The sequence below is a fragment of the Bufo gargarizans genome, chromosome 1 (genome assembly GCF_014858855.1).
Source record: "Bufo gargarizans isolate SCDJY-AF-19 chromosome 1, ASM1485885v1, whole genome shotgun sequence".
NCBI lineage: Eukaryota > Metazoa > Chordata > Amphibia > Anura > Bufonidae > Bufo > Bufo gargarizans.
The window spans coordinates 296,011,437-296,037,477 of record NC_058080.1 but is presented as its reverse complement, the minus strand read 5'-3'; the positions used below and the strand labels follow the sequence as shown (position 1 = coordinate 296,037,477).

The 26,041-nt window shown below is 42.1% G+C and overlaps 1 protein-coding gene across 5 annotated transcripts in view; it reads right to left on the bottom strand.

Moving 5' to 3' along the window:
* TMEM150C (transmembrane protein 150C) overlaps nt 1-26,041 on the bottom strand; it is a 252,534-nt gene that overhangs the window by 5,374 nt on the left and 221,119 nt on the right. For all 5 annotated transcript variants that reach the window (XM_044304729.1, XM_044304737.1, XM_044304753.1 and 2 more), the window contains 5 exons: nt 15,166-15,247; nt 11,825-11,875; nt 8,191-8,223; nt 6,878-6,945; nt 4,289-4,416 (listed from right to left, as the gene is read on the bottom strand). In XM_044304729.1, coding sequence (XP_044160664.1) covers nt 4,289-4,416; nt 6,878-6,945; nt 8,191-8,223; nt 11,825-11,875; nt 15,166-15,245 — 360 coding nt within the window. In that variant the 5' untranslated portion in view covers nt 15,246-15,247. The remainder of the gene's footprint in view (nt 1-4,288; nt 4,417-6,877; nt 6,946-8,190; nt 8,224-11,824; nt 11,876-15,165; nt 15,248-26,041) is intronic.

The following is a 26,041-nucleotide window of genomic DNA, read 5'->3' as shown; positions in this document are numbered from 1 at the left end:
TAAAGATTTCAATAAGTGGATGAAAATACAGGGTGGCTGACGAAAAAGCAGCCTGCCTTCAACCGTGCCGAATAATGTGTGTGCAGGATCTGAAAGAGTCTGACAAAGCTAAACTGTAAATTACTGGACCTAGTTGCTGACTAGGATTGCTTATAGACATTTGGACCCATTGCTGTACTTCATGACGGACGAAGATTGGTTTAATTTATCAGGTCACGTAAATTCCCAGAATACAAAGTACTGGTCCGCTGAAAATCCCATTTGACTCACGAAACACCACTTCACGACCAGAAAATTGGCATTTAGTGAGCAGCATAATTTAGGTTGAGTTCACATCACCATTTAGCTTTCCATTCTTCGGATCCGTCAGCAGAAGAGAGAGAGAGAAAAAAAAACAGGATCCTATAAAAAAAAAACGGACCCTGTTGTATCAGTTTTCATCCGTTTGAGCCATTTCTGGATCTGTTTTTTAGACAGGGAAAAAAAGTCCTGCATCTCAGATGGACATGGCTCAAATGGATGACAACTGATGCAACAGGATCAGTTTTTTTTTACTGCATCTTGTTTTTTTTCACTCTCTCTTCCTCTTATGGATCAAAAGAATGGAAAGCTAAACTTTGATGTGAATGCACCCTTACCTGGACATCTTTGAACAGTTTTACAATAAATTAAGGCTACTTTCACACTAGTGCTTTTGCTGGATCCGGCAGGGCTCAGAAAAAACGCTTCCGTTAATAATAATACAACCATCTGCATCTGTTATAAACAGATACGGTTGTATTATCTTTACCATAGCCAAGACGGATCAGTCATGAACTCCATTGAAAGTAAATGTGGGATGGATCCGTGTTCCATTGCGTCAGATTGTGTAAGAGAAAACTGATCCGTCCCCATTAGCTTGCATTATGGGTCATGAAGGATCCGTCTTGCTCCGCATTTCAGGACGGAAAGCAAACCGCAGCATGCTGCGGTTTGCTCTCTGGTATGAGAACGAGCGGAATGCATTTTGGAGCCTATGATGGATCTCAAAACCGTAAAATAGAAACACTAGTGTGAAAGTAGCCTTACACCAGAAGAAAAAAAATGTCCTGCTTTTTCCAATAAGATGGGGCAATATGCCAAACCTCACGGAATCCCCTGACACGGGTTTATGTACTGTTTACAGAGGAGCGAACTGTGAGCAAGGGGTTATGGCCACCACATTCTCCAGGCTTGTCCTCATCCAATTTTCTCAGTCTCAGAAAGTGTCAGCTAACCATCCACATCCCCTAGATGAACTCAAGGAAAACATCACAAACACCATCCGCAGCATCACAAGTGGTATGTGCCAACTCTTGTGGAAATTTTATTATGCGGACATTTTACTTTAGGATGTGTGTGTGTTTTTATAGATTGTCATCTGTCTCCCTGTGTCGGATTTAGCCAAAGAACGCTCTAGCAGAGGGTACTTTGGCTGAATCGGGACCAGTGGTAAAACCGTCAGTATGAAAACCTTCTCATGAGCTTGGAGACGTCTTTTCAGTGTGTAGGGGGGCGTTTGCTGGTTTGTGAGCACTAAGTGCAAGCACTGGGCTTCTTCCCTTCAAATGTCTATACACATTAGAGAAGTGAAGTCTGCATAATGAGAGATATACCTCTGCTGCGGCTTCGCTATCCATTTCTGGATACATATCTGCTTTTAAGACATGCATATCTGCCTTGTCGGTATACTCGTACCGTATACTGACAATAGCCGTAGCAATGTCTCGCAGATAATCTCAAACCTATGAGAACCAGTAGAATGATCTTTATTAGATACTGATCACTTTGGAGCAGTATTGAATGAGGTCCATGCCGACAGTGATGGGGGGTGGGCGGCCACCTGGCTGGTCGGGCAATGGGCATGACTCATCCTTCCTTATACAGGGATGGGGTGTGTGCATTGTCTGGCCAGCCACATTGATTGCCCCTCCCTGTCCTTTGATATGCCCTCACTTCCTGTATCCTTGTCTTGGGCCAGCCCCTTTTACACCTTTTGTTAGTAAATAAAAGACTCAGACTGAGCAAGGCGGGAGGGAGGAGTGCTCAGCAAGAATTCAATCAAGATGGTAGCACTTGGGTCTGTCTCTGACTGCAGCTGAGGGAAAAGGGATTTACCCTTTTCCTTACATAAACTTTGATGCAAGCTGATTACAACTATCAATATTTCTACAACACAACGTAATCCGACCTGCCCAAAGATGTATAGACATGAACGGGGACCTCTTTCAGCATCATTTGTTAATTGTGGTTAATTCATCTTGTCCTGCTATCGCTGGAGGCGGGCTACCCTGTACAAACCTAAAGTCAATCGTAATATAATTTCAAGCTGGTAAAATTCTGAGGTAGGGAGCATATACGATCCCTTTAAAGCTGCCCTGTCACATGTCCGGACATGTGTTTTATTAACTACTTGCATTCCCCATGGTACCCTTATTCATAAATTTCTAGTAGGAATCAAAGAGGAATGGCACAGTAATAGGAATTAATGCTCCAGAATTGTCATTTCATACAACTATCTACTATAACAGACAAGTCAGGCGTGGTTCCTATCATGGAAGAGTACCTCTAATGGTCCACTTAAGTTGGCTGTACCCATTACATCAGTTTTAGCAATAGTATAGTGGACTTTGTGTCTAAAATATACAAACCTACACCTTTCCTTTTTCTTTCATAAAAAATCTTTAAAATATAGGTATTAGTTTGAGCTATTTTTAGGATAGAGGTTTTTTTTCTGTGTGTAAGGGCTCATGCACACGACAGTATTTTGCGTTCAGTATACTGGACGTTTTTTTAGCTCAGTATGCGGAACATATACTGAACCATTCATTTCAATGGTTCAGCAAAAAATACTGAAGTGTCTCAGTGTGCATTCCGTTTCAGTATTTCAGTATTTCCGTGCCGTGAAAAGATAGAACATGTCCTATTCTTGTCCGCAAATCACGGTCCGTGGCTCCATTCAAGTCAATGGGTCCGCCAAAAAAACTGAACACATACGGAAATGCATCCGTATGTCTTCCGTATCCGTTCCGTTTTTGCTGAACCATCTATTGAAAATGTTATGCCCAGCCCAATTTTTTCTATGTAATTACTGTATACTGTATATGGCATACGGAAAAACGGAACGGAAAAACGGAAAGGAAACGGAAGCACAACGGAAACAAAAAACGTAACAACGGATCCGTAAAAAACGGACCGCAAAACACTGAAAAAGCAATACTGTCGTGTGCATGAGGCCTAAAATGTACAAACATATGTCTTGTTTTTTTTTGTTTTGTTTTTAAGTCAAAAGCTTAAAATGTCTAAATTTGCCTAAGAATAATACCATAAAAAATAGCAACTTTGAAGGAGTTTTTAATCTATTTTTGGCGCTCTCCAGCATCTGTTCTGGAAGGACGGTGTCATAGAACCAGCAATAGAAAAAAATAAGCTACCAAAATGCAAAATGCCCTCCAGTCCTTTGAAATCTTGTGATTGCGACACAGTGTCCATTTGCACAGTACAAACATAGGGTAATGGTTTTAGAAAAGTTTTGTCTTGAGATCTTTTGTAACTTTTTTTTAAAATTTTCACAGTTTTTCCTTTAATATCTTTTGAAAGTATTATATCTGTCATCTAATGGCACAAAAGAAAGGTGCCCCATGAAAAATATTATCACATACACGTAGGTTGGCTCAAAAATGTAATAGTTATTTGCAGTTAGAAAGGCCCATTAATAAAATAGAAAAATTGGCCTGGTAAGGAAGGAGGTAAATACTGCAGTAATGAAGTGGTTAAACACCTAGGGATAGGTAACTGTGAAGCACTGGAGCTAAGACTACTCCTCCATTACTACATTTTCTGGTGATATTCATTTTCATTATTATCGATTCTCACATTTATTATTATTGACTTTACTAGGGACTGAGAACTGTTTCTTTTTGTTGGTCTTTCTATCATGAGGGGGGGATGGGAGTGGGTACTTATTGTAAGTCCTCCCTTGTTCACTTTCTGTATACCTTGTGTACATTTTTAATTGTCTTAAGGCAGTATGGTACCTTTTGTATAGTTTGGCATAAAGTATGTTTATATCTACCTATTTATGGTGTTCTCACCATCTGCTTCAGGCTCTCTCGTTTCCTTGTTTTCAATATTACAAGAAATATCATTCCAGAAGACTATGAATTTAAGACTTTGAATACATTCTTGATAATTCAGATGAATTTTATGTGATAGATTCCAAAAAGGTTTAAAAAAAGTCACGGAAACAAAGACGTTGGCCATCAAGTACCTGAAAGTTGCCCAGCAAAGTCATTCCAAACGACGTCAGGCATAAGGCAATAAGTCCGCTGATGCTTAGCCAAGGGCTGATTGTCTTTGGCTTCAGTTGTATGAAACGCAGGACAGCAATAATTAAGGCTGAAAGAAAAGACATCTTGCTATTATCTTGCTCTCTGGCTTCCAATGTAATCCATTAACATCCATTCATCTATTGCCAGAATCATATGAATTGTAAAATAACATCATGCCTGCACTGCACTACTACACGTGAAAGCGGCAGAAACGATCTAAAGCAGTGACACATTTGACCCTTGTATCTGTGGAGCTTCATAGGATTTGTTCCCTTTTCCCAATAAATGGGCAGATCTCTGGATCCATGTGAGGTACAGGACTGGTTCTGTTTTTTTTTTTTAGAAAGAGACTATCATGTACTATATGATGGCTGATTTTCATTTCCACTCATGGAATAACTCCTTTAGTAAAAATGTACATGCTTTTATGAGGGATATAGAATTCCTAGTGAGCTCCATGAATGAGGCTAGATTTACTTACTCTCAACTGTATATGTGCAAGGTCTGCCTTGACTCGTTACAAATCTAGAAAATGTCAGTGCCCAAAAAGGAAAGTCACTGCCACTGTAATTCAATGTGTTTAATAGCTTTTGGGTCAGGGGCATAACGAAAGGCTCATAGGCCCAGTGCTAAATATTTGCCGGGGCGTCCTGTGCAACTTGCACCACACTCGTCAGCTGAAGTCTTTCTGTACCTTTTAAGCAATCAGGGGCACAAGCCTCAAGACACATGGTTTGACTCCCTTCTCTTCAAAAGTATGTATATACTGAAGACAGCAGTATATAGCAGGCTTGGATACAATGGCTGAGCTCTATGCATGGAAGTATACCTCTCTATAGTGCAATCACCAGATACGGTAATCTACAAATTGAAATGTTAGTACAGTGCGGTTACATCTACTCTTACTTAGGCTGTAGGTTCAGATATGGACTATACCCGTGCAGCCACCTGTCTGCATTCTTCTCCACAGCTTTCCTAGCTTGACTCTATGCTGTGACTTTTGCCATTAAAAAGGTAATGATCTCATTTCTGAGATTAGGGAATATCCGGCAGTTTGGAGCTACAAAGCAACATTTATCATGCAACAGTCAAATGTGTGAGACTTGACTGCAACTTGCTGTCGCATAACTGTTTTAGGATGAGCTCATATGTTTTTGCCATTGTTTAATGTATACATTGAAGAAAAGAAGGATACAAAAGTGTAGCCGAGTCCAGTAAAAAAAAAAGTAGACATTAACGTTAGTTTTTATAAAAAAATTTACAATGGAACTCTATGGTGAACAGATGCCTCTCTATGGTATCAGTATGAGGCAACCGTTAACATATATGTTTTTTGTATACATTAAACGGAAGGCAAAAACATGATGTAAACCCAGCCTTAGAGATGTGACTTTGCTGTAAAAATATAAATCAATCACAGAAAAGTCCTAGTCGTGTGTGACTTGCATTGTTAGTCGTGCGTGACTTGCATTGTGGTCTGTGATAGCAAAGTCATGTGCGGCTTGTGCCCTGAGACCAAAAATCTAACAGTGCTGGATTTTGTGCAACTGTTGCAGTGTGATGTATGTTGCATCAGGACCCCATTGACAATCAATAGATCTGATGTCAAAATGTGACATTGGATCTTCGTGTTGTTGTGTAGCCCCAGACAAAATCTTTTCCACCTTCTCCACACCAGCATTTCAGTGCACCAAAAGATTAATGATACACACAGATAGCCAGACATTAAAGAAGTACAGTCAGCCTTAGTGGGGTGAAAGGGACCTGTGGAGCCTGCTTGGCTTGTGGACGCAGTGTTAACTGCGACAGCTGCAACCAATATAGTTAAGCCACTGCTCTGGGTCCAATAAAATGTCTTTGCTTTGACAGCCTTACTACAAAGAACAAGGGGTGGACTATACCACCACACAAACTAAGCAAATGCTTGGGTCCCCTGGAGATCAAGGGGACTCTGCTGCTCACAAGCGGTTAGCTGCCGAAAACAACTAATGGGGTGGATATACCACTTGTGTATTTGGTTCAGCTACACAGGGGCCAAGGTGTACACTTCCCATCTGTGGAGCAGTAGGAGAAATACCCAGGCTGCACTGCTAAGCTAAGAGCGAGGCTTAGCAGGGCGAGTGAGTGAAGCTTAGTGATGTGAAGGGACAGGGCTTAGCAATACACAGGAGATGGAGCTTAGAGGTGTGACCGGAAGGAACTTGGAGGTATGACAGTATCCCACAGACATAATGTGTTTGGGGCCCCAGACATGTCAAAATGAACCAGACCATAGCAAAACTAGAATTTATAGATCTTCAAATTGGAACGTCCCTTAAAAATTCCAAACAGAATGTCTAGTTTTTTTTACAGTAGAAAATGATGAACATTCCATCAAAACGCAAAAAAATTATAATTTACAATTGTCTCATTTTTATATAGAACATCAATATAAATTTTGATTATTGTATACTTTACACTGTTCTTAATGTTATATGTATTTCATTATATTTCACCACCTCCCAAACCACACTTTTAACGCCACCTACCTAGAAAAGCTGCCATATTCATGACTTGACTAAACACACAGCTTGCGGGGGGCACATCACCTGCAACACTTTAAAAATACAGAACAGATCGTTTTAATTAATACATCATATATATGCCATGGCTCTCCCATGCTATAAACATAACTGATACAAGTCATATGTACCACGGTTCTCCCATGTTATAAACTTTATAATGGATACAAGCCACATGTACCACAGTCCTTCCATGCTATAAACATTATAACTTATACAAGTCATATGTACCACGGTTCTACCATGCTATAAACATTATAACTGATACAAATCATATGTACCACGGTTATCCCATGTTATAAACGTTATAATGGATACAAGCCACATGTACCACAGTCCTTCCATGCTATAAACATTATAACTGATACAAGTCATATGTACCACGGTTCTCCCATGTTATAAACTTTATAATGGATACAAGCCACATGTACCACAGTCCTTCCATGCTATAAACATTATAACTTATACAAGTCATATGTACCACGGTTCTACCATGCTATAAACATTAAAACTGATACAAGTCATATGTACCACGGTTATCCCATGTTATAAACTTTATAATGGATACAAGCCACATGTACCACAGTCCTTCCATGCTATAAACATTATAACTGATACAAGTCATATGTACCACGGTTCTACCATGCTATAAACATTATAACTGATACAAATCATATGTACCACGGTTCTCCCACGTTATAAACTTTATAATGGATACAAGCCACATGTACCACAGTCCTTCCATGCTATAAACATTATAACTGATACAAGTCATATGTACCACGGTTCTACCATGCTATAAACATTATAACTGATACAAATCATATGTACCACGGTTCTCCCATGTTATAAACTTTATAATGGATACAAGTCATATGTACCATGGTTCTCACAGTTAGGCTACATGCACACGACCGTATGTGTTTTGTGGTCCGCAAAAAAAAAAGGATGACGTTCCGTATGGCATCAGTTTTTTTTGCGGATCCGTTTTTTTGCGGATCCATTGTAACAATGACTATCCTTGTCCGCAAACTAGAAAAAAATAGGACATGCACTATTTTTTTGGCAGAGCAACAGAACGGACATACTGATGCGGAGAGCACACGGTGTGCTGTCCGCGTTTTTTGCGGACCCTTTGAAATAAATGGGTCCGCATCCTATCCGCTAAAAAAACGCAACGGACACGGAAACAAAATACGGTCGTGTGCATGAGGCCTTATAGCATGATACAAGTAATATGTACTATGGTTCTACCATGCAATAAACTTGAGAATATTTACCTTATATAAGGAGGCCTTCTTGGTAGATCTAGTCTTAAAAGAAAAGGCAGAAAGTAAGGCTGGAGTTAAAATTATTCTGACATAAATTGTTATTCTGGTTGCCAAGATTTTAGCAAAGCAAGAATTCAACTATTTCATGAAATACAGACTTCCTGTGGCATTAATGACTAGAATTTAGGAATTGAAGGAACTGAAATTACTGGCAAAAAAAAACCTGTATTGGTACATTCCAACTGATATGGAAATCTAAGTAGGGCTGACGGTATATAATGTAGCCTGGCAGCTGGATCTGCATGTGGATGGCTGCTAATTGCTGAGCCGCATCTGTACTTGCTGTGACATGTCTGTATATGCTATTTAAAACAAAGTAGAAGTACTGGTGCAGCACAGCAATTAGTGCAGATCTGCATGCAAATCCCGCTGCAGGTCACATTGTGTATAGGCAGTCTTAGGTAATACCATAACCCCTTGAACCACAGTGACACACCTGTACCGCAGCATCTGTGGAGGCAGATTTAAAAACTCAAATCACACCCCTTTCCCAATTTTACATATAAAAAGAATTAATAAACATAACAGGTATCGCCATGTCTGAAAATGCCTGGACTATTAAAATATAAGCTACACAAATTTGGTATTTACCCACATAATAAGGACTTCATGTTATTTTTAGTGCACAATGAACGCCATAATAAGCAAAACCCCCAAAACCTTGTCGGATTTCTGGGTGTTTTCAATTTCACCCCATAAATATATATTTTTTTTTTCCTGTTTTCCAATATAAGACATGGTAAATTAAAAGGTGCCATTAAAAATACAACTTATCCTGCAAAAAATAATCCCTTATATCAATGGAAAAATAAAAAAAGTTATGGCTATTGGAATGTGGGGAGGAAAAAATTAAAATGCAAAAACAAAAAAGGGCCCGGTCCTTAAGCGGTTAAAATTCACTACTTTTGCAACTGTTAAAACTTTTTATCTGAGTGATTAAATATAATAATATTATCTGCCATCGTAAGGTTTTATGACTTGCTATATTCACTTATTTTAATAAGTGAATAATTTACATTAAATCTTTTATTCCGCCCACCCCTCTCCTCAATTTAAAAGGGTGGTCTCTCGATAAGATGTCCCGGCCATATGCTCTATATACGATTATTATTGGCTCCCCTCAAATAATTGATTGACAGGGGGTTGGAAAAGCAGTGTTTTATTTAAATCAGAACTATCAGCAGTGTTAAGCACTTTAAACTGCCGACAGCACTATATAGGTGATAGTGCAGACATACCTAGAGTGATCATTCATGTTACATAATTGAGAAATCAAAGTTTCCATCCCACAAGTGGCTAGGAGGTGCTCCCTTCATGTTCAGTGCCCTGGGCTCTATGCACTGAGTGCTTTTCTGCCTCACCCCTCTGCATCTCTAGCCTCCCATCAGGAGACTCTTAGGCTGGGTTCAGACCTGAGCATTTTACAGCGCGTTCCTACGCGCTGTAAAACGCTCAACAGGCAAGAACCAATGATTCCCTATGGGAATGGTTCTCACCTGAGCATTTTACAGCGCGTACGATCGCGCTGTAAAACGCCCGACGCCCCAAGAAGTACATGAGCTTCTTTGGGGCGTCTTTTCGTGCGTTCCCGTACATAGACTTCTGGGAACGCGCGACAATGGGCGTTCGCTTGTCTCTGTATGCGCGATTGCAAACGCCCGTACAATCGCGCATACAGAGCGCGACATCCCAAACGCTCAGGTCTGAACCCAGCGTCAGAGCTGTCAATCAGATGTAAGGCCTGGGAAGTATTCGGTGCAGAGAGCCCAAAGCAGTAAACATGAAAGGGACCTCTTCCTGGGTTCTTTTGGATTTGGCACCATGGGCGTGAAAACTTATGTAACAATAAATTCCTCGATCATGTAACCTGATTGACCATCACTCTAGCTATGTCTGCACTGCTCTCCCCTTCACTTATAAAAATGCTGTTAGCAGTTTAAAGGGTCCTCCCGGATTTACATATTGCTATCCTCAAGATAGGTCATCAATATAAGATTGGCGGGGTCTGACTCCCGGTGAGCGCAGCGGCCTACTCGCAGCTTATCAAGCACAGCGTCACACACTGAATACAGGCTGTGCTTGGCAATGGAGCTTAGCCCTATTCATTTGAATGGGGCTAAGCTGCACCAAGGCCATGTGACCAATGACCGTGACATCACGAGGTCTAAGTGCTCATGGAGTCGGAGTCGGACCCCTGCTCCTCGGAGTCGGACCCCTGCTAATCTAATATTAATGACCTGTCCTGGGGATAGGGAATCAATATATATAAATCCTGGAGAACCCCTTCAATAATCTACGTTTCCTTCAACCTCAAAAAGTAAAGACTTACTTAGAAAAGAATAACAAAGAAAATACGGTAGTTTGTTTCTTTGTGGTAGCTTGCTAGTTTGTGCTTCACTTTTGCAGTTTTATAAAAATGTATTGTTACCTATCAAAAATGTAATCAGATGTTTTAATATCACTAGAAAAAAGGATACCTTTATTAACCAGTACCAAAAACATGGTCGTGTGAATGAGGCCTCATCTGAGACCTGCCTGCAGCAGCTGAGATGGGAGATAACTCTGATCCCAGCCTCTTAACCTCCTCAGATGTGGTGGCTAATATTGACTGTAGCATCTGAGTGTTTAGACAGGAGGACACGCCCTCTGTCCTCTAATCAGCACCACCGCAATCGGTTGCTATAGCTGCTGAGGGCCCCAGGTCTGCCATGTTATGGCTCCTATTAAATTTCCTGCTACAAATGATACAAACAATCGCAAGTTCAATCCTCAAGGAAAATTGAAAAAGAAATGTTTATAGAAAAAGCTTATAAAAATTAAAACACCCCCCATTTCCAACTTCTGATATAAAAATATATAAATATTATTGGTATAGCCACATCTAAATATCCAAAATATTCAAATACCATGTTATTTATCACATACGGTGAACGTGAAAAAAAAAAACACTCAATGCCATAAATACTACAGTTCCCCTCGAAAGAAAGAGCCCTCGTATACCTCTGGTGAAATAAAAAAGTCATGGGTATCAGAATATGGCAGCACAACACAATTTCTTTCTAGAAAAGGATTTTAATGTTTGAAACTTTTTTGCTTTATTTATTCACTAGTAGTAAAATATAATAGAAACTATATCAATTTGGTATCATCATAATTGAATGCGCAGAATGAGGTTGTCTCGTCATTTTTACTATATAGTGAATGCTGTAAACCCCCAAATTAACAAAACTCAAATAACAATGGTGGAATTTCAATTTTTTGCAGTTTTGTAATAAATTATATGGAACATTAACTACTTAAGGACTATTACAGCACTGAGTCAACTCACTGCGCTTAGTGTTGTGATAGGGAAGGTGTTAAATGGTGCCATTAAAAAGTACTTGTGCCACAAAAAAATACAAAAAAACAACAATGTCAACGGTAACATAAAGTTATGGCCCTTGGAAGGAGAGCAAGAAAAAATAGGCATCCTAAAGGGGTTAATACTTCATATAAGCATAGTTTTTAACTTAATACTAGAGCCTGGATTAAAGGCATTATAGGTACACACACACATTAGCAAATCTTAAGCTAATGTACTTACCTGTCTAGGGTCAAAGGAAAAATCTTATTATCTTCTATAGCAATGAAGTACCTGCGACAGAAAATCAAAGTGAACATTTAAATTCCACTGTATCAGTAATATTAAGAACTCATTGACCATTGCCTGCAGCCAACAATTTTTTCTCTCTATCATTTGTATGAAATATGGTGCACGTCCGGGTGCATCCACTGTTAGCGGCTCCAAGTAATCCGGAGAGCACACGGAAACTGGTATGCAAGTAAGGCTACATGCACACGACCGTATGTGTTTTGCCGTCCGCAAATTGCGGATCCGCAAAAAAAGATGACGTTCCGTTTTTTTTGCGGATCCATTTTTTGGGCGGATTTATTGTAATAATGCCTATCTTTGTCTGCAAACTAGAAAAAAATAGGACATGCACTATTTTTTTTGCAGAGCAACGTTACGGACATACTGATGCGGACAGCACATGGTGTGCTGTCTGTGTTTTTTGTGGACCCATTTAAATGAATGGATCCGCATCCTATCTGCAAAAAAAAAATAATGTAACGGACACGGAAACAAACAACGTTCGTGTGCATGTAGCCTCAGGCTGCGTTCAAATAATATTTTTGTCCCACGTTTTAACATATACATTGGGAAAAAAAGGATGCAAAAGTGTACAGTGTAGTACACAAATTTCCATCCTGCAGAGTTCAACAAAAAATGTACGTTAGGGCAGGTTCGCCTCGGCGTTATTGAATTCCATTATAGCAGAATGATAACGAAATATAACGAAATTCTAGGATGGAATGCAAAATGGCAGCCATTTAAAAGGAGTCTTTCACCTATACTGACCATTATATAACACTAACTCCATTATCCGCATATAGTCCCCATATGTGAATGCTACTTACTGTTTAGCTGTCCGTCGCTTATAAAAAAATATAAAAAATTATTCAATATGCAAATTTTGTCTGAAGGTGCCCAGGGATGGCGTTCAAGCGGACGGTGCCCAGGCCCCTCATCGCTATTCATATGAAACCCTATGGGGCCAAATACTGGTTCCGTTTGTTTCCATTAAACATGACAGAAAAAGTAGTCTTTTGTTATAACGGAACTTATTCAATAACTCAGATGTGAACCTGCCCTTAAACAGATATATATATTTTTTACAATGGAACCTTATGGTTAGCATTGAGCGAATCGAAGTTCGCGAAGTGGACGACGATACGAATTTAAGGTAAAATTCGATTAGCCGCAAAGCTAAATTTCCTCGTATTTTGTGGTAAGTATCTGTTTTTCCCTTAAATGTCAGTAAAATATAAAAAAATCTTTACCTCATCCATTTGAGCACAGAGCCTGCCTTTGCCATCTTGATTGAAGATTCTATGTAAAATTCTGTGCACGGTGATGTATGACGTCACCACGCTGCCCACCGGCCTGATGACGTCATCACAGGCTGCGTAAGATTTTGCAGTGGATTTCCAATCAAGATGGCAGTGGGCTGCATGAGGTAAGTATGATTTTATTTATTTTTATTACAGACTTATGTCAGATGCCACGATCAGCGATGAACATGGCATCTGAGGCGCACAATGACAGGGGAGCGGCACAAAGACATGTGCTTCATGACTTGAAGTAATTAGTCACAAAGCAATTTTTTGGTAAAATTCGGCGAAGCAGCGAATCGAATTTTCCATAACTTCGCTCAACACTACTTACAGTGATAAATGGCACTGTGTGGCATCCATCCAGGGCATCCGTTTAACATATACATCATGTGTATATGTTAACTGTGGGAGAAAAACGTGATGTGGACACAGCAGTATGTATTTTGCAATCTGCAAAAAATATAGAGGACGTCCGTGTGCATTCCGTATTTTGCGGAATGGAGCAGCTGGCCCCTGATAGAACAGTCCTAACCTTGTCTGTAATGCGGACAATAATAGGACATGTTCTATTTTTTGTGAGGAACAGAAATAGGTCTCATGCACACGACCGTTGTGTGTTTTGCGGTCTGCAAATTGCGGATCCGCAAAACACGGCATTCCTCAATTTGCAGAACGGCACGGACAGCCATTGATATAACTGTCTATTCTTGTCCGCAAAACGGACAAGAACAGGACAGGTTATATTTTTTTTGCGGACCATGGAATGGAGCAACGGATGCGGACAGCACACGGAATGCTGTCTGCATCTTTTGTGGCCCCATTGCAGTGAATGGATCCGCATCCAAGCCGCAAAAACTGCAGCTTGGATGCGGACCAAAACAACGGTCGTGTGCATGTAGCCATACGGACATACGGAAACAGAATGCACACGGAATAACTTTTTTTGCAGACCCATTGAAATGAATGGCTCTGTATACGGTCCGCAAAAAAACACGGATCGGACACGGAAAGAATATAAGTTCGTGTGCATGAGCCCTAAGTTGCACAAACAGAAATTGATGATTCAGACACAAATGGCCTTTTATCAAGTTGATGGATGCTGTGTAACAGGGACAGACATCCTCCTTCAGCCCACATTGGTCCCTGAAGACACCAAATACAATAAAGCAAATGGTTTTGAATACATCCATTGAACTCTTACACTACCATGATAAATGCTAAGAGCATTTTTCCACAGAAGTAAGTGAAAGCATGTGGCTAGGTTACGACATAAATTGCTGATCTGTTGAAATCTGACAGCTCGGACTTCCATCATTTTCTAAAATGAAGGGGCCATAGTGCTCCTGACAGTGAAACATAAGCATTTTCACTTTAATAGATCTTAGTTGTGCTGTTCACAGCTTGTCCTCTGGCTGGCCCTGTCTGCATTCAAAATCTGGCACCTGTGCCGTACCTGTCTTCAGTCGGCGCAGGCGCATTGAGGGGAGGACACTCGCTCGGCCGCGCCATCCTCAATGCGCCTGCGCCGATGACGTCACATCTACACCAGGCGCAGGCGCACTGAGGAAGGAGTGGCCGAGTAAGCGTCCTCCCCTCAGTGTGCCTGCACCGACTGAAGACAGGTACGGCGCAGGTGCCAGATTTTGAATGCAGACAGGGCCAGCAGAGGACGAGCGCGTTCGCTGGCCCTGTCAATAAACATGAGGAGGGGGCGTCTTTATGAAAGGAGGATGCGGCTGCTACCAGCAAGTAACCACCCTACTTGATGGTAGACAGGTAATTTGCATATGATAAAAGTCAGTTTTTTGCATTATCTACTGAACCAAAATGATTAATAACATTATGTATTGATATATCGCAGTATAGGGATTATAAGTACCCCAAAAAATAAAATAAAGACTTTAGTGGGGTGACAGACGCCCACGTAAAGTCTACGTGAAAGAAAAGATATGAGATATCCAAATCAGTAGCCAAACTATATATACTTACACTATCCATAAACCAACTGTAGTGAAAAGAGACATAACCAGAGGTAGAAACATCCACAGGCTGCATTGCTTGGCATCCATATCTAAACAAAAGAAAAATGTTATGATGATTTAGAAAAAAATAACTATTTTTCCATTACATAATATATATTTATCAAATCAGATTATTTTTTTTCTAATAATAATAGTTGACATAATTTCCCCCAACAGCATCTAAAAAAGTTTTAGCTTTTTTTCAGTTTATCTTATTTATGACACTTTAATTCCTTCCAGTTGGCAGTACTTAATGGGGTTGTCTCACTTCAGCAAATAGCATATATTATATCAGTAGGTCAGGAGGCTCTCATGTTAGTGCTTTGGATATTGGGGGATTCACTGTCCACTGGACCACCCAATGCCAGTGTGTAGTAGTAATGAATATGTCTAGCATATGAAAGGCACTCCTCTCTCTGGATTGTATGTAAACCAACAGATATTTATTAGAATACAATAATATAAATAAAAATTTAAATAAAATAAATATTTGGGGCCCCAAGATTATGAAATAGGTGTGATATACAGTGTGGAACAGAAGTATTTGAAATTCACATTGTAGGTGCATTCCCACTCTGAGAGACTGGAAATCACATTATATGATTTTTTAATAATGTATTTGTCTTGCACTGCTGAACATAAGTATTTGAACACCTGAGAAAATCAGTGTTAAGATTTGTTACAGAAGCCTTTGTTTGCAATTACAGAGGTCAAACGTTTCCAGTAGTTCTTGAACAGCTTTGCACACACTGCAACAGGGATTTTGGCCCACTCCTCCACACAGATCTCCTCTAGATCTGTCAGGTTTCGGGGCTGTCACTGAGCAACACAGAGTTTCAGCTCCCTCCAAAGATGTTCTCTTGATTTGCTTCTTATGGAGCCAGTCCTTGGTTATCCTGACTGTGTGCTTCAGGTCGTTGTCATGTGGGAAGACCCAGCCACGACCCATCTTCAATGGGTTGTTGCTCAAAATGTCACAATGAATGGCCCCATACATCCTCTCTTTAATACAGTGCAGTCGTCCTGTCCCCTTTGCAGAAAAGCACCCCCAAAGCAGTGGCGTAGGGATAGCCATAGCAACCATAGCAGTGGCTATGGGGCCCTACGCCACTGGGGGCCCGTCCCGGACTGCATTAATTATTATTATTTTTTTATTTTTTTTACACAGCCGGGCAGCCAGGTGGGCGGGGCTTGGGCGGGCCGCGGCTGTAGTGGGCGGGGCTTGGGCGGTCCGCGGCTCGGGCCTGGCTGGGGGGGAAGCCAAGGAAGCAGAGGAGTAGTCAGGTCAGGACTGGAGTAGGCGGGCCCGAGGCGCACTGCTGCACGAGCAGAAGATGAGGTAGGCCAGTGAAGGGGGGATCTGTGGAGGACACGGGGGGGGGGATCTGTGGAGGACACTGGGGGGGGATCTGTGGAGGACACTGAAAGGGGGGGGGATCTGTGGAGGACACTGAAGGGGGGGGATCTGTGGAGGACACTGAAGGGGGGGGGATCTGTGGAGGACACTGAAGGGGGGGGGGATCTGTGGAGGACACTGAAGGGGGGATCTGTGGAGGACACTAAAGGGGGGATCTGTGGAGGACACTAAAGGGGGGATCTGTGGAGGACACTAAAGGGGGGATCTGTGGACGACACTAAAGGGGGGATCTGTGGACGACACTAAAGGGGGATCTGTGGACGACACTAAAGGGGGGATCTGTGGACGACACTAAAGGGGGGATCTGTGGACGACACTAAAGGGGGGGATCTGTGGACGACACTAAAGGGGGATCTGTGGACGACACTAAAGGGGGGATCTGTGGACGACACTAAAGGGGGGATCTGTGGACGACACTAAAGGGGGGATCTGTGGACGACACTAAAGGGGGGATCTGTGGACGACACTAAAGGGGGGATCTGTGGACGACACTAAAGGGGGGATCTGTGGACGACACTAAAGGGGGATCTGTGGACGACACTAAAGGGGGGATCTGTGGACGACACTAAAGGGGGGATCTGTGGACGACACTAAAGGGGGGATCTGTGGACGACACTAAAGGGGGGATCTGTGGACGACACTAAAGGGGGGATCTGTGGACGACATTAAAGGGGGGATCTGTGGACGACACTAAAGGGGGGATCTGTGGAGAACACTAAAGGGGGGATCTGTGGACGACACTGAAGGGGGGGGGAATCTGTGGACGACACTTAAGGGGGGGATCTGTGGATGACACTTGGGGGGATGTTGGGGTGGGAGGTCCTGGAGGGGTGTTTGGGTGGGAGCTCTGGAAGGGGTGGGAGGTCCAATAGGTATGTGGGGGTGGGAGATCCGGGAGGGGGGGCCCATAATTTTTTTTGCTATGGGGCCCAGTCATTTCTAGCTACGCCCCTGCCCCAAAGCATGATGTTACCAGCCCCCATGCTTCACAGTAGGGATGGTGTTCTTGGGATGCAACTCATCCTTTTTCCTCCAAACACGACGAGTGAAGTTTAGACCAAAAAGTTCTACTTTGGTCTCATCTGACCACATGACTTTCTCCCATGCCTCCTCTGGGTCATCCAGATGGTCATTGGCAAACTTCAGACGGGCCTGGACATGTGATGACTTGAGCAGGGGAACCTTCCGTGCAATGCATGATTTGAAACCATGACGCGTAGAGTTCTACCGACAGTGACCTTTGAAACTGTGGTCCCAGCTCTCTTCATGTCATTGACCAGCTCCTCCCTTGTAGTTCTGGGCTGATTCCCCACCTTTCTTATCATCAGTGATACCCCACGAGGTGAGATCTTGCATGGAGCCCCAGTCCGAGGGAGACTGACAGTCGTCTTTAGCCTCTTCCATTTTCTAACAATTGCTCCAACAGTTGATCTATTTTTACCAAGCTGCTTGACAATTGCCCCGTAGCCCTTTTCAGCCTTGTGTAGGTCCACAATTTTATCTCTGGTGTCTTTTGAAAGCTCTTTGGTCTTGCCCATGGTAGTAGATGGCGTCTGACTGACTGTGGGGTGGACACGTGTCTTTAAAGAGCTCGGACAGGTGCTACTAAGTTAGATTAATGAGTGGAGTAGAGGTGGAATATTTAAAGGCACAGTAACAGGTCTTTGAGAGCCAGAATTCTTGCTGTTTCTCAGGTGTTCAAATACTTATGTTCAGCAGTGCAAGACAAATAAATTCTTTGAAAATTATACAATGTGATTTCCAGATTTTTTTTTCTATTCTGTCTCTCAGAGTGGGAATGCACCTACAATGTGAATTTCAGACCCCTCCATGATTTCTAAGCGGGAGAACTTGCAAAATCGCAGGGTGTTTAAATACTTCTGTTCCTCGCTGTATCTATACCATTTTATACTTTAAAACAACTACAGTATGCAATATTCACTTACATAGTATTCAATCATGGTTTATTGATTCTATATGCATTTTATTATTTTATTTTTTATTGATATAATTGTATTCTAATAAATATCTGTTGGTTTACATACAATCCAGAGAGAGGAGTGCCTATCATATACTGGATAAATAGCATTTATTATGTAGAGAAAGTTAATACAAGACACTTACTAATGTATTGTTATTATCCATATTGCTTCCTTTGCTGGCTGGATTCATTTTTCCATCTCATTATACACTGCTCACTTCCATGGTTACGACCACCCTGTAATCCATCAGCAGTGGCCGTGCTTGCACACTATGCACACTCCCACGGTCCCGACCACCAGAGAGGTTGGTGCTTTTTCCTATAGTGTGTAAGCATGACCACCACTGCTGGATTGCAGGGTGGTCATAACCATGAAAAACAGCAGTGTACAGTCGTGGCCAAAAGTTTTGAGAATGACACAAATATTAGTTTTCACAAAGTTTGCTGCTAAACTGCTTTTAGATCTTTGTTTCAGTTGTTTCTGTGATGTAGTGAAATATAATTACACGCACTTCATACGTTTCAAAGGCTTTTATCGACAATGACATGACATTTATGCAAAGAGTTGGTATTTGCAGTGTTGGCCCTTCTTTTTCAGGACCTCTGCAATTCGACTGGGCATGCTCTCAATCAACTTCTGGGCCAATTCCTGACTGATAGCAACCCATTCTTTCATAATCACTTCTTGGAGTTTGTCAGAATTAGTGGGTTTTTGTTTGTCCACCCGCCTCTTGAGGATTGACCACAGGTTTTCAATGGGATTAAGATCTGGGGAGTTTCCAGGCCATGGACCCAAAATGTCAACGTTTTGGTCCCATAGCCACTTAGTTATCACTTTTGCCTTATGGCACGGTGCTCCATCGTGCTGGAAAATGCATTGTTCTTCACCAAACTGTTGTTGGATTGTTGGAAGAAGTTGCTGTTGGAGGGTGTTTTGGTACCATTCTTTATTCATGGCTGTGTTTTTGGGCAAAATTGTGAGTGAGCCCACTCCCTTGGATGAGAAGCAACCCCACACATGAATGGTCTTCATCGGAGAACATGACTTTGCCCCAGTCCTCAGCAGTCAATTCACCATATTTTCTGCAGAAGATCAATCTGTCCCTGATGTTTTTTTTGGAGAGAAGTGGCTTCTTTGCTGTCCTTTTTGACACCAGGCCATCTTCCAAAAGTCTTCGCCTCACTGTGCGTGCAGATGCGCTCACACCTGCCTGCTGCCATTCCTGAGCAAGCTCTGCACTGGTGGTACTCCGATCCCGCAGCTGAATCCTCTTTAGGAGACGATCCTGGCGCTTGCTGGACTTTCTTGGACGCCCTGAAGCCTTCTTAACAAGAATTGAACCTCTTTCCTTGAAGTTCTTGATGATCCTATAAATTGTTGATTGAGGTACAATCTTAGCAGGTCCTTTAATGACAGCAATGAAATGCAGTGGAAAGTTTTTTTTGGGATTAAGTTAATTTTCATGGCAAAGAAGGACTATTTGATCACTCTTCATAACATTCTGGAGTATATGCAAATTGCTATTATAAAAACTTAAGCAGCAACTTTTCCAATTTCCAATATTTATGTAATTCTCAAAACTTTTGGCCACGACTGTATAATGTGATGGAAAAATGAATCCAGCCAGCAAAGGAAGGAATATGGACAGTCACAATACATTAGTAAGTGCCTTGGATTTACTTTATCTACATGATAAATGCCACTTTGCTGAAGTGACACAAGCCCTTTAAAGAAACTGGCTTACCTGTTACATGTGCACTTGGCAGCTGAAGGCATCTGTGTTGGTCCCATGTTTATATGTGCCCACATCACTGAGAAAAATGATGCTTTAATATATGCAAATTAATCTCTAGGAGTAACAACGGCATTACTGTTACACCTAGAGGCTCTGCTCTCTCTGCAACTGCTGCACCCTCTGCACTTTGATTGACAGGGAAAGGTGTGATGATGTTTTCACAACCTGGCCCTGTGAATCAAAGTGCAGAGGGCGTGGCAGTTGCAGAGAGAGCTGAGCCTCTAGGTGTAACAGTAACACCCCCATTGCTCCTACAGGATCGTTTGCATACAGTAAAACATAATTTTTCTCAGCGATACGGGCACATATGAACATGGGACCAGCACAGATGCCTTCAGCTGCCAAGCGCACATGTAACAGGTCAGCCAGTTTCATAGATACAAATCTACTGACAGATGCCCTTTAAGGCAAGTTTCACACTAGTGCTAAAATCCAGCAGAGGACAGGCTACTGGAGTTCATTGTATGTGGCATAGCCAAATACTGCTTGTTCCCCCCGGAGCCCACTGACTATAATGGGACCTGGCGGGGATCTAGCCAGTTACCAGCATTAGTGCCGGATTCGGCCGGAAAAAAACACCTGTCCAGCTGAATCCCGGCACCATTGTAAGATACGATGAACTCCGTCAAGCTGTTCCGGTAGGAAGAGTTTAATGCTAGTGTGAAACTACCCTAAATCACATCCGTCACCATAATATGTTGCACTGTTATAGGAACACATCTACTGTATGATTGACCCAAAAAGCACCAAAAATAAGCTCACTGTATTCATGAGCCCGAATGCTTCTTCCATACTCCTCACCAGTGATCACAGTGTCATGTATACATGGAGAGGAGATTTAACTTTAGGTAAATATAACATACTTAAAAGGAACCTGTCATGTGGATATTTGATTATAATCGAACTAATTATATACAAACATTAACTACTAAAAAGTACCTTAGATGTATTCACTTACTGGTGTGACAGATGGTTACCTCATAATATACATACAAAGATGCCACATGCCGCATGCTAATGAGCTGATTCGAGTCCAGCGTGATGTCATTGAGTCCAGCGTATATTTAATTCAGAGCTATAGCCACTCCCCTGCCCACCTGCTGCTGATTCCTATGGAAACAAACTGTCACTCAGCAGCAGGTAGGCGGAGAGAGTCAGGAGCTCATGAATATTCAGGACTCATCATTATCAGCTGGAGCTTTTCAATACAAGATAATGGCAGATTGACCGGGTCAATTAAAGAAAGTGACCCAGCATTTTGCTAAGCGAATCAGTCACTTATTTATGTTGCCCTTAGTTAGGACACCATAAAACTGGTGACAGGTTCCCTTTAAGTATTATAAAAATATCTAACTTTTGAATATACTTTGGCACAGATTTACTAATCCCGTATATGGTGTAAACCACCATTAGGGGCTAAGGCTGGATGATAAATCTGATGCAGGGACAGACATTTTTGTCCAACTCTTTACCAACTATTGGCTGGCTTACAAACTTTTATGCCAGAATTGTACTGCAATGTTTGCACAAAATGGTGTATCTTAGGACATGCCCCATCTTGCTAAGCGCCCCTCACTTACCAGGCAAGTCAGAATAAAGAGCAAACTGTGACAAAATTACCCCAATATGCACCACTTTTTACACAGATTTTATGCACACATTACTATATCTGGGCCTGGGTGTTTCAGTTCTTCTCATGGTACTTCATTCTACTTGCCAACCACTTTCACTGCCATTTTTGTTTGTCAGCTGCCACACTGCTCCTCTGCTTCTCTGCTTGCTGACACTGAATACAAACAGTGGTCTGATCATGTCTAACTGACACAGTAACATGGTTCATTAAATGTGAAGGTCTAATATTTAAAGTTATCAACAAAGTGTCTGATCAGTAGGGATCCAACTGCTGAGATCACGACCTGGTCCTTTGTATCAATATCAAAAAACTATTTTTCTTGTACACTAGAAAGTGCCGAACTTAACTGAAGATACTGTGATTCAGTGAAAATATATTAATGATATTTTTTAGCTCTTTAATGTAGCCAGATATGAACAACAGATGTGTTACATTGCAGTTATGAGAACAGAAATGTAGCCTCATCAGCGGATATGATATTAACATAACAATGCATCATCATAGCTGGAAATGGGGAAATGAATGGTACATTCAAATCTGCCAGGGCATGCGGAAACGGTTTATTAATGCTACGCACTTCTAAATCATTTCCATATTTCTTACATCTCTCAAATGTGTGAGGTCCTTGACATTTTCTCATAGGTCTGTGTTAATATAAGCCACATTGTAGAAGGCTGGGTAAAACTAGGGTAAGACATTGGTTAAGGAACTTTCCCTCCAAAGTATAAGCTCTTGACATTGTCTCTTTTATCATGTTATAAAAATCTAGACAGTGTCCTCTACAGTAGGTTTTGTTAGCGCCCCCATATGGCATGCCTTTATTCAGTGTACAGATAACTATAATATACAGTGCCTTATTACAAGCACATGCAGTATGGTGGATAAATAGCCCTTCCATAAAGTTACCAAAATAGCAATGCTATACACTGCAAAATTATACAATGTACAGTACCTAAGTAGAAGTGCCACTTCATGCTGAAGGAAATACCATTATACAGTGTTCAAATACAAAAATAACAATGAGACAGTTATCAGCTATAAGTAATCTAGTATCAACTGAATACAATGTTAAAAATACAGATTTATACTTAATATAAAAATGTGAGGCGATAGCAAGTCTAAGGTGCCAAGCCATTGGTGGCACCACTGTCAGCAGGGGCAACCAATGCAACCAGTGTGGCTACACAGGTCATCATGTGTGCTAGGCTATTGGTGGTGCCCCCTTCAGCAGGGTAAGTCAGTGTGACCAGTGTGGTTGCACAAGGTCATCTTGTGTGCCAGGCTACTGGTGGTGCACCCTTCAGCATGGGAAGTCAATGTGACCAGTGTGGTTGCATAGGTCATCTTGTGTGCCAGGCCACTGGTGGTGCCCCCTTCAGCAGGTGAAGTCAGTGTGACCAGTGTGGCTGCACAGGAAACATTGTGTGCCAGGCTATTGGTAGTGCCTCCTTCAGCAGGGCAGCCAACGCAACAGTGTGGCAGAGCAGGTTTCACACCCAGGCCAGCACCGATTACTGCATCTACAGGGTTCTCAACCGTCTTTTTTAGGCTTCTAATTTTCAATTCTTTATAGTTATATAAATACATCTTCTATTCCTGCTCAATCGGCGGCTCAGTTGTTAGCACTGGTGCCTTCGAATGCAACCAAGGAAAACATCTGCATGGATTTTGTATGTTCTCCCCATGTTTGCGTGGGTTTCTGCCGGGTATTCTGGTTTCTTCCCACACTCCAAAAATAGGCAAATTGGCTTCCTATGAAACTGACCCTAGTGTTGTTTTTTTGTTGGGGTTGAGCACCTATATGGCAGCCACTGACTTCTCAGGGAGTCACCCTGGTCACACAACTTTCCCCGCGCTTTGAATCCCTGTGAGAAAAACGCATTACGAATTTTGTCATTGATATTCAGGAATGTGAGGAAGCTGAGTGACAACTCCTGAGGGAGTTTTAATATAGGAGTTGTCACACAGCTTTCCAAGAAAAAATAAAGTAGAACTTTATGAAAGATGTAGAAGCCTCAATAGTGACTGGTGTTTGATTATTAGGGGATGGAATTACCAATAAATGCTAATGTAAAAAACTGGATATACAGAGGAGCTATAACTATCTAAATCTCAAAAAGAGCACTGGACCTGATAGAAGTGAAAAGCAAGCAACAATTCTAAAAAAAAAAGTTTTTTTTTTTTTAATACAAATGGTTTTCTATGAATATTAAGTTAAAACGAATACCCCATACTGGTGGGAGAGCATCTTTGAAGGGGTTATCCAGCCTAGAATCCAACCTAACCCCTGTCCACATATGTGCAACATTTAAAAAAAGTATTCTCCTGTCCATAGTCCTACAGCTCCTTTCTAAGCTGGGGGTTATCATTTCAGGGAAGAGAAGACAAGGTGACCACACATGACTAGCTCCAATGTAGTTTATGGAGTCATGGAAAGAGAAATGAAGAGAGCTGCACCCATATATGGCCACCTCTCTACCTCCTTCTCCTTGGGATGCCACACATTTGAGACATTTATGTTATACACTGTCGACTATCAGAAAATAGACAAGCTTGTTTGTGTCCTGATGGCTGTGGGCTGCATGTGGTCCCTGCCGGCAGATTGTGCCACCTGCTTTATATGAGCCATCCTAAATGTCTGATGATAATAGTAATCATTACAAGTATGGACAATAAAATATTGGTTACATTAGATGCAAAAATAAACCTTATAACTACAGCCACTGCATGACTTCTTGGGAAATAGAAGGATTAGTTTCAGTTTGGACTATTTCTCAAAGTGCTCATGAACAGTACTAATGATTATATCAAGGGGAGAAAAACAGAACTGGATCGCGCATGCACAATGCTATGCTTAGATCTAATTAAACTCGCTTCTCAGCGCAATATTGAAATGTAGAGCCCCTCATATTACATGCTGTACAAGAGGCAATAGTGTACATTTTGATCAAAAGGCATAAGCCCACTCACCACGCCAAGGTCGCCTCTTTGAGTGGGACCTACTCTGACAAAAAGGCGCAGCACAATGCTGTGACAAAGTGGCACTGCCCTAGTAGGCGACGGGACCCAGGAGTCAAACAGCAACCCTGCTGTCCGACAATGCCACCCATGGCACTGGGTCCCACCACCCCAGCGCCACAAAAACAAAGGCCACCACCTAGTACTACACTATGTGAACAGTTGTCTAACACAACATGTCCATTGCTATCAGGAACTGCAGGTCAATTACCACTTATATGCAGACTTCTGCGAAAATAAAACCATCTGTGCCGAATGGGAGGAGTACTGATACCAGTAATAAAGAAGAAAGCATGGGTAGACAAACCCCATAAGGAATGACGCATGAGAGCGTCTGATGTGAGACGCTAGGGCTCCGCCCCCCTCGCCCTCCCCTGCACGCTGGCCGCCTGCCGCTTGTTTGCTGCTCGGGACATCTGACCTCCGTGAGTCTGCTGGAATGCCGAGGCCGCCCTAAAACTGTCTGAGATGCCGATGTGGATGCCTGGACTCTGAACCTTGTCCTGCGCTACCAAGAAGTGCCGATGTGGATGCCTGGACTCTGAACCTTGTCCTGCGCTACCAAGAAGTGCCGGGTGGTGAGTTACTCCCAGTACCCACATCGTGGGGGAGGATTGAGAATAACTGCAGGTGTGCTGAAGCCCGGTGGAGTCGGATTAAGGCATGCACACTAATTTTCATTACTAAAGGAGAGCGCCGGCTGAACGATGTCTGTGGGTGACTGGACTCTATAGAGACGACGCCTGAGGGTGTAATCGTCTGTTTTTGAGGTTCTGTTTTGTTCTGTTGAACCCTGGGAACCCCTGTGGGCTCTCGGTGGAGTGGCCGAATTGAACTGTAGTACCAGAAGGGTCGCCCCCCCCAGGTTTTTTGGATAAAGATCTATAGAAGAAACTGACAGTGGGGGGCACAGGTTTTTCATTGTGATCTTCATTTGGCCATCGTGTACAGGTGTCTGCCGTGGCCGTGTAATGCCCCTGTGACTGCAGCTGAAAGATG